The 9,204-nt window shown below is 48.2% G+C and overlaps 2 protein-coding genes across 3 annotated transcripts in view; one reads left to right on the top strand and one right to left on the bottom strand.

Annotated features, from left to right (window-relative positions):
• TTC34 (tetratricopeptide repeat domain 34) overlaps window positions 1-9,204 on the top strand; it is a gene marked incomplete at its 5' end in the record, with an annotated part of 233,841 nt that overhangs the window by 127,632 nt on the left and 97,005 nt on the right. The window lies entirely within an intron of this gene.
• PLCH2 (phospholipase C eta 2) overlaps window positions 5,432-9,204 on the bottom strand; it is a gene marked incomplete at its 5' end in the record, with an annotated part of 91,820 nt that continues 88,047 nt past the window's right edge. The window contains 2 exons of one of the 2 annotated variants that reach the window (XR_014175529.1): window positions 5,432-6,460; window positions 6,555-9,204. The exon at window positions 6,555-9,204 is cut by the window's right edge and continues 554 nt beyond it. Coding sequence is in view for 1 of the 2 variants with exons in the window: in XM_081954898.1 (XP_081811024.1) it covers window positions 8,143-9,204 (1,062 nt within the window). The other variant, XM_081954898.1, reaches the window with a different exon arrangement.

The raw sequence follows: 9,204 nt of genomic DNA, 5'->3' as shown, positions 1-9,204 counted from the left end.
CTGTGCATGCACACACTGGGAACAGGCTCCAGCTGTTCTTCTGCCCCACTGATGTCTGACTCCGAAGGTTGCTGATAACTGTCAGACGGCCCTGGCCCCCTCTCTGCCTCCGACACAGAGCCCTCATCAGAGCCTTCCCCAGACTCCAGGACTGGCCCAGGTTCCTCCCCAACCTCCTCACTGTCCGAATCTGCTGACAGCTCCGCTGGCCTCTGGCGGGCCACAACACAAACCAAACCAAACCTTTTTGTGAACTGGTAACAGAGACCTTTCCGATTGACCGTAGAATTTCATAAAGGCAGTGAAATCAGAAGGGTCGTGACTTTTGACCGCCGTTGAATAATTCAGCATTTCTCAAAGGCCCACTTTTAAGATTTATCATTAACCTTTTGTCTGTTTTCTGCTTGAACTATGAGCCCAGCGTCCCTTGTCGTTTTATGGTTTTAAAACATTCATCCCCCTGTTCGAAGGCAAATATCTCCACGGAGGAACTGGGAAGAAGAACGCCCAAAATTCAGAAACACGGAGACAGATACGGGCGTGTGTAAATAATGAGATGAAAATCATTATACGTCACCGGCCAGTTTGAGTCTCTGTGGTCCCCCCCAAAAAAGGTGAATTGCTTTGAAAATGCATAAATTCAAGGACGGACAAGGGAATTTAAAAGCACATGCAAGAGGTAAAGGTGGCTCAGTGGCTAAGACGCCGAGCTTGTTGATCAGAAAGGTCGGCAGTTCGGCGGTTCGAATCCCTAGTGCCGCGTAACGGAGTGAGCTCCCGTGACTTGTCCCAGCTCATATTTATGATGGTCGCAGTGTCCCGGAGCCACGCGATCCCTGTTGGCGACCTTCCGACCAGCCAATTGGGGGAAGCCCGGTTCGCTTAACAACTAGGTTACTTCCTTAACTTAACCACTGCAGGGATTCACTTAGCAACCGTGGGCTGTAAAAATGGGGCAAAACTCACTTAACCAATGTCTCTCTTAGCAACGTAAATCCCTTTTTATCGGTCCCATTGAGACTTTGAACGGTCACTGAACGAACTCTTGTTCAGCCTATGTCTGCCTGTGTTCCCCCACCCCCCTCCTTGGCGATACAAGGTCTCCCACAGCTCAGGAATCCTGGCTATCTATATTAGTCCAGGATTCTGGCTTCATATAATGGCTATCTAGAAAGGGACGCGGTGGTTCAGTGGCAAAGATGCTGAGCTTGTCGATCAGAAAGGTCGGCAGTTGGGCGGTTCGAATCCCTAGTGCTGCTTAACGGAGGGAGCTCCCGTGACTTGTCCCAGCTTCTGCCAACCTAGCAGTTCGAAAGCAGGTAAAAAATGCAAGGAGAAAAATAGGGACCCCCTTTGGTGGGAAGGGAACAGCGATCCGTGCGCCTTCGGGAGTTGAGTCACGCCGGCTACATGACCCTGGAGACGTCTTCGGACAGTGCTGGCTCTTCGGCTTTGAAACGGAGATGAGCACCGCCCCCTAGAGTGGGGAATGACTAGCACCTAGGTGCGAGGGGAACCTTTGTGAGGGGAAATTTGAGGCAAATTTCAAGAGGGAAGAAAGACTAACCGCCTAGGGTTTTCCTGAGAGACGAGGCCCGCTTTCTTGTCTTTATGTACGGGACAAAACAACAACAACAACAACAACACCCACACACACCCACACTAACTTTGGGGAGAAGAAGAAAAACCCTTTCAGGGTGAAGTTAAATGGTGAGATGGTGCCTGGGGAATATTAATGAGAGATGCTTTATGGCAAGGAACAAATGCTGGATGAGACATCATACTTTTTTTTTTTTTTTTGCGCTTGGCAAGATCCTCACGAAACTTCAAGGATGTTTGCAATTGCAATTCTCCAGCCGAGGGGGCAGGCATTTACATATTTATTTATTGTGGGTGGGTGGGTTTAAAAAAAGAAGCAAAAAGGGAAGAAGAATTCCGAGGAAATCAATCGACAAGGTGAGTTGGAGCACAGAGGAAACAATTCCATTTGGAGTCGAAGGAGAGAAGTTAAGTTTCTCGGCGGGCGTTCTTTCCCAAATCCACTGGTGGGTGAGGAAGGATGAGCACCCCCCTCCCCCAAGGACAAAGGGAGTATAATCGAAAGGCTGTGGGTTTTTTTTTTCGGGGTATGGGGGAGTTTTCTTTCCTTTTCTCAAAGGGTATGAAGTGGAAATGTTTGCATGGTTTCAGTCAGCAAAGGTGACTGACGAAGCAACTTACTGGAGCGTGTAACACCGGACATTTTGGAAGGCGAACGTCGCAAAACTTTGGCTCACTTATTTTGGCCACGTCGCGCGAGGGAATTCGCTGAAGAAAGCTGACGTTTTGTGAAGCGGTGAAAGGAAAACGGGCCGCCAACAAAGACGGTGGCATGGACACCATTAAAGTTGACCCTGGCCAGAGCAGAGAAAAACTCAAAAAAAATTGGAAGATGTGGAGGGACCTGGAGCAGATAATTGCCGAGACTGAATGGATAACTTCATCTTTTCTGTTCTGACCTAGGTTTCCCCCAGCAGCACAAAGACAGGTCCTCGTCCCGATAAACCCCTTTTATTTAATTGACAGTATCAATTAAAGTCTTTCCTCTCCCACAGTCCTTCAAAAGAGTTCACAATTACCAACCTTTATCAGGCTTGGAGAATGGCCAGGCCGAGATCTTTCAGACACCACAATACCTGGCAAGAATGCAGGAATGAACTAATGGCCTCCTGCAAACTCCACTCCCCTGTTGTTCCTCTTTTATTTACTCTGGAAGGGGCCATTCACCGTCCGCCTGTGGCCTTACTCCCAAGTCGACCCCTGTTCTTTTAGCTGTTCCCTTCGTCTGGCCACTGTGCATGCGCACACTGGGAACAGGCTCCAGCTGTTCTTCTGCCTCACTGATGTCTGACTCTGAAGGCAGCTGATAACTGGCATATGGCCCTGGCCCCCTCTCTGCCTCCGACACAGAGTCCTCATCAGAGCCTTCCCAAGACTCCAGGAGTGGCCCAGGTTCCTCCCCAACCTCCTCACTGTCCGAATCTGCTGCCATTTCGGTCAGAGGATGTCCAGTTTAATGTATGGAGGCATCCCACATTCAATAGTTAAATATGTATGTCTGAAGGGCCATGATCATAGCAAGATAGTCAGCTATCTGGCCAAAAAGGATGATAATTAGTCTCAAACCAACTATTTCAGTTCAGTTGCCATGGTTCGACCTTCAAACACCTTTGCCTGGATGACTTGAGAATGGACATCAACAGATCATAATTAAGTTTATAGATATGCCCCCGATGATCCCTGTCAGGAAACCTCTGGTGGTCTTAATATTTTGAGGTCCTCCCAATCTACTCGTCGTTCTCTTCCCACCTGCCCTTCCCTATGGTAACAATTCAATTTGATGTAGATTAATATGTTAGTACTTACCAGCACCCATTGATTGAGTTAGGTGGTTACGGGATTCAGCAGGAAACATATGTAGATGGAAATGCATTCTTTGTGGGTCTGGATCATGGGGACAAGGAGTAAGTCAAGGAGTCTTGGTTCTCCTCTCAACTATCAGCTTGCTCCAAAGTGGGGTTGTCTTCCAGGTAGTGATCTCGTCCCTTGTGGTACTCCTAGATACCTCTTAGAAAAATCAAACGTGAGCTTCTTCTTTGTCTTCTTCTTCTTCCTTTAGACACCTGACCTGAACTCAAGTTGAATGGAAGGTAACCAGAGAAGATACTCAACCTCAAAAAAACTCAGGTCTATGTGCCTCTTATATACGTCACAAGAGACATGAAGTTCTACAGAAGTTCTCCACGCAGCTCAGCGTCATCGAATATCACCACCAGCTGGTCTCTTAAACTGAGATGCTGGATGGAAAATAAACCTGGTGTCAACACGCAAAGCATCTCTGGCCTGCTCTCAAGTTGCCATAGGCGAGGGTGGGGGAACTGATGGAGCAGTTACGACAGCTACAACCAGAAGCACACTCCACGCATACCTTTCTCAAGGCTGTATCCCAGGTTACCTGCAACAGCCGGAAGGGCGTGATCTCTACAGCCCGCAAAAGTGCTCCATTGGATTTATGACACACTCTGGGAGGAGGGGGGGAAACAGGGTCATCATTGGGCTGTAAATTACATGCTGGCTTCACCCTGGGGGAAGGGGAGGGGGAAACAGGGTCGTAATTGGGCCGTACGTTATGTGGGGGTCAGAGCTGGCTTCTTTTGAAGCTTGGCTCGAGGCTCATGATTTAATGAGGGCATCCCTCGGAACCCTGACGCTTCTGAAAGCAAACTTGAGTTACGTAGAGTGTGAGTACTCATACAGCAATTCTGAGTACAGCACCTAATAAAAGAGTTTCCCACCAGACGTGGTATTTACCAGGTCCGGATAAGTTCTGGAGAACCGGTAGCGGAAATTTTGAGTAGTTCGGAGAACCGGCAAATACCACCTCTGGATGGCCACGCCCGCATCTATTCTCTGCCTCAGGAGTCCCAGCTGATCGGAAGGGGGATTTTGCAGTATCCTTCCCCTGGAGTGGGGAGGGAATGGAGATTTTACAGTATCCTTCCCCTGCCACGCCCACCAAGCCACACCATGCCCACCGAACCGGTAGTAAAAACTTTTGAATCCCACCACTGTTTCCCACTCTGACTTAGAAGAAAGAGAAGTAATACGAATACTGCAACCATAAACTTCTGATATTTGCTTGGAGCTGTGGACAAAACACCCAAAGGCAAGTAGATTAAATAATCTTTATTTCGGGAGTTGCGTCAAGTGGTTTTACAAATAGATTTTAAATTATTTGCAGTTTAGAAAGAGGAAACCAACCAACCAACCGACGACAAAATCCATCCCTCGGCCTGTTTTGTACTCTCCGACCACACATTAACAAGAGCTAAAAAATAAAATTCAATTTATATGATCTCTTAATATAATCTCTGACTTTTTTTTTAATCTGATTGGGGGGGGGAAAAAACGGGATTAATTATAATACATTAATTAGGCAAGGGGGAAGTCAAGCAGACAGGTTTAAGAAGGAGTTTAATCTCCCCTTTAACTCCCGGCAGAGTTAAAAAGTTTTTCTAATTTTATTTTTAAAGCATCGGTTTATTTAAAAAATATATATCGCGTGGAAGTGCAAAATAGACAAGCAATAAACATCCAGAAAGATATTTCCGGGGGGGTGGGTGGGGGGACCATCTTTGGTGGATTATGAACTAAGGACAAAGAATCCCACTTTTTATATAACTCGCTGCCTCAACTTCATCCGCCTCCTTTAGTCAAAACTTTGGAAGCAAAAAATGGGATTTCGAAAAAGAGACATTGGACTCACAAACGTCATCGCAACAACGGTTTTATCTTAGGAAAACACGGAGTACAAAAATGCATTCGGTTTAGAGAAACGCACATAGGAACGCATGCAAACTTGTTGTGCAAACTTGTTTTTTAAAAAAATAATAATAATAATAAACTGAAAATTATGGGGAAAGAAATTTTGGGTGAGGAGGAGGAGGAGGAGGAGCATTCTAAAATAGAGAAATTTCTCCCTTATTCCTAGCTGCTTTTCCACCGTTCCTGGTTTGTCCTGGGGGTGTTGACTTGCCTAACTTGGTTTCTCCTAAAAACGAAACGGAAGGGACACTGCAGGTGGCAGAAAGGAAGGAAGGGAGGGAGAATCATAGAATTGTTGGGCTAGAAGGGGACCTTGGAGGTCTTCTAGTCCAACCCCCCCTGCCCAAGGAAGAAGATCTTATGATGCCGCTAAGTAAATTTGCATTATTCCAGGAGGAAAATTACGAGTAACCTCTGTTAGGTCTCTTTGGTTGTTCCTAGGAACTCCAGATGAGTGGAAGAACCAACTTGACCCATCCAAATTGTTAGGATGAGATCTCTTCAAAGATGGGGAGACTCTGGAAAGAGTGCAGAGAGGAGCAAGAAAGAGGATTAGGGGACTGGAGACTAAAACACATGAGGAACGGTTGCAGGAACTGGAGGTGTCTCGTTTAATAGAAAGAAGGACCAGGGGAGACAGGATAGCAGTCTTCCAATATCTCAGGGGTTGCCCCAAAGAAGAGGGAGTCAAGCTATTATCCAAAGCACCTGAGGGCAGGACAAGAAGCAATGGGTGGAAACTAATTAAGGAGTTAGTGACAGTCTGTCTTTCTTTTTCCTTCCTTCCTTCCTTCCTTCCTTCCTTCCTTCCTTCCTTCCTTCCTCCCTCGCTCCTATTCTCCTAACACTTAGAGAAACCAGGTTGGTGACAGTCTTTCTTTCTTTCTTTCTTTCTTTCTTTCTTTCTTTCTTTCTTTCTTTCTTTTCCTTCCTTTTTTCCTTCTTTCCTTCCTCCTAACGCCTAGAGAAACCAAGTTGGTGACAGTCTGTCTGTCTGTCTGTTTGTCTTTGTTTCTTTCTTTCTTTCTTTCTTTTTCTTCTTTCTTTCTTTCTCCTTCCTTCCTTCCTTCCTTCCTTCCTTCCTTCCTCCTAACACCTAGAGAACCGAGTTGGTGACAGTCTTTCTTTTTCTTTCTTTCTTTCTTTCTTTCTTTCTTTCTTTTCCTTCCTTCCTTCCTTCCTCCTAACACCTAGAGAAACCAAGTTGGTGACAGTCTTTCTTTCCTTTTTCTTTCCTTCCTTCCTTCTTTCTTTCTTTTCCTTCCTTCCTTCCTAACGCCTAGAGAAACCAAGTTGGTGACAGTCTGTCTGTCTGTCTGTCTGTCTTTCTTTCTTTCTTTTTCTTCTTTCTTTCTTTCTCCTTCCTTCCTTCCTTCCTTCCTTCCTTCCTTCCTTCCTTCCTCCTAACACCTAGAGAACCGAGTTGGTGACAGTCTTTCTTTTTCTTTCTTTCTTTCTTTCTTTCTTTCTTTCTTTCTTTCTTTCTTTCTTTCTTTCTTTCTTTCTTTCCCTTCCTTCCTTCCTTCCTTCCTTCCTTCCTTCCTTCCTTCCTTCTTTCCTAGAGAAACCAAGAACAATACCCTCTGCCACGCGGCTACTAAAAAGTAATTCTCCCCCAGGTTTTCAGGCCGCCGGTTCGAACCCTTGCAAACGCCGTTGGGCCAAGGGTAGAAAAAAAGCCGCTGGAACTACAGGCAAGGAGAGGAAGGTAGGGATGATTTCGGAAGCGGACGGTCCTTGCAAGAGGCGGGGCCTGCTCGCATCCCACCGGCCGGCTGTGGTCCTTGCCGCTTGGCCTCCTGGAGGTGAATAAAACTAAGGCCGCAACGGATGGTTGAGTCAACTGCTCGGGGGGTTTCGTGGGTCTGGGGCTTTTCTACTTCCCAGTGCTGGGAGAGAGGGGGAACGGAGGAAAGCAGGCAATGAAAAAAAAGAGAGAGAAAGGAATGGGATGATCGTGCAGCTCCTTGGAGGTGTTTCCCAGGGAACACGGAGTGGGAGTGGTGGGAATCTTCTTAGTTCTCACCCTGGGAAAATGGGAGTTGCCCACTCCCCCTGGCGCATGCTACAGACTGCATTAGAGTTGTTATTATTATTATTATTATTATTGTTTCTCACAAACATAAAGGGATCCATTGGAGGAAGAGGAGGAAGAACGTGGAGTCCTTGGTGCTCTCTGAGCTTGGTGGTTTTCTTGCAGACGTTTTGTTACCCAACTAGGTAATGTCATCAGTGCTAGAAGGAAATGTAGTTTGTGGAAAGGAGGAGGAGGAAGAGGAGAAGGAAAGGAAGGGAGGGAGGAGGAGGAAAGGAAGGAAGGAAGGAGAGAAGGAGGAAAGGAAGGAAGGATGAGAACGAGGAGGAAAGGAAAGAGAGGAAGGGAGGAGGAGAAGGAGAGGAGGAAGAGGAGGAAAGGAAGGGAGGAGAAGGAGAGGAAGAGGAAAGGAAGGAAGGAGGAGGCAGGGAGAAGGAAAGGAATGAAAGCAAGGAAGGAGGAGAAGGAGAGGAGGAGGAAAGAAAAGGGAGGGAGGAGGAGGAAAGGAAGGAAGGATGAGGACGAGGAGGAAAGGAAGGGAGGAGGAGGAGGAGGAAAGGAAAGGAAGAAAGGAGGAGGAGGAGGAAAGAAAAGGGAGGGAGAAGGAGGAGGAGAGGAGGAGGAGGTGGTGGTGGAGGAATGTATATATATTTATAAAGAAAACCGGGGAAGGGGGGGGGGGATTGTTGGTTTTGCTCCGACAGCAATGTAAACATGGATTTCTGGTTCAGCCCTTCCCACCGTCAGAGCTTGAAGGTGAAGACGACGTCCGTCTCGGGATTCAAGCCCGTCGGGTTCTTGAGTTGGGAGGTAAACAAGCCGGGGGCAGCCGGGTCCGTGTAAGGCCCCCCCGGAAAACAGCAGGCTCCTTCGGGGATGCCCCGCTCTTCGATGGGACTCCCCTGGTTCAAGGCCAAACTTTTGAGCTTCTGCCTTTCTTGGGCTTGTCTGGCCCGGTTGGCGATGTACCTCACCCTGCTTTGACTCCGAGAAGAAGACCTCCGGATCAGGACGGTCTCTTCTTCTTTCTCCTCCTCCTCTTCTTCTTCCTCCTCAGCCTTGGGAAGTTCCAGACAGGTGGGGGAAGTGATGTCGTTCTCCTGCTGGAAGAAGGTGAGCTTCCTCAGGCGCTCCGTCAGCTCGTCTGGAGATCTCCCGGACGAAGTCTTGAAGGCCCCACGATGGGCGCTCACTGAACGGGTGGCGAAGCTACGTTTGATGCTCCGGTACTTGCTCTCCGAAGTGGCCGTGATGTCATCGGAGGTGAGGTCTCCAAGGCTCCTGGACTTCACGGGGTTGGCGTCGAGGTTCTTCTGCTCTTCTGGCTTCAGGCACGACCGCTTGAGGCTCTCCACGTACAACCGGTTCCAGGTGTGCCTTCTGGACACCGAGGAGAATCCGAGCGGCCTCGGGCGCAAGTCATCTTCCATGGGTTGGTCCAACCTCAAGTTGGGGTTGGACTTGCTCTTGGTCACCGTGGGGGCTTCACGTCCAGAGGCCGCGCTGGCGGACCAGGGCCTGACGATTCTTCTCTGAGGGACGACATCCAAGGTCTTAGGAGGACCGAGGTCCGGGAGGCTTTTCCGGGCAAGGTTGGGCATGGAGAGGTCTATGACGGTATCGTTGGAAGACATGCTGGAAGAGGAGGACATGCTGTCCTGGTGGGTGCTGAAATCAAGCTTGCTCCAGATCCGGTCATGGACCGTGGCATCCCAATAAACTTCCGGAGAGGAACAGTCATCAGGATGCTTCAGGGAGACTCCGTGCTCACACCGCTTGTATCCTTCATCCTTCAATCTCCTCAC

Source organism: Natrix helvetica (genome assembly GCF_964273705.1).
Source record: "Natrix helvetica genome assembly, chromosome: 5".
Taxonomy (NCBI): Eukaryota; Metazoa; Chordata; class Lepidosauria; order Squamata; family Natricidae; genus Natrix; species Natrix helvetica.
The sequence above is the reverse complement of the archived record's forward strand: the minus strand, read 5'-3'. Positions and strand labels throughout refer to the sequence as shown.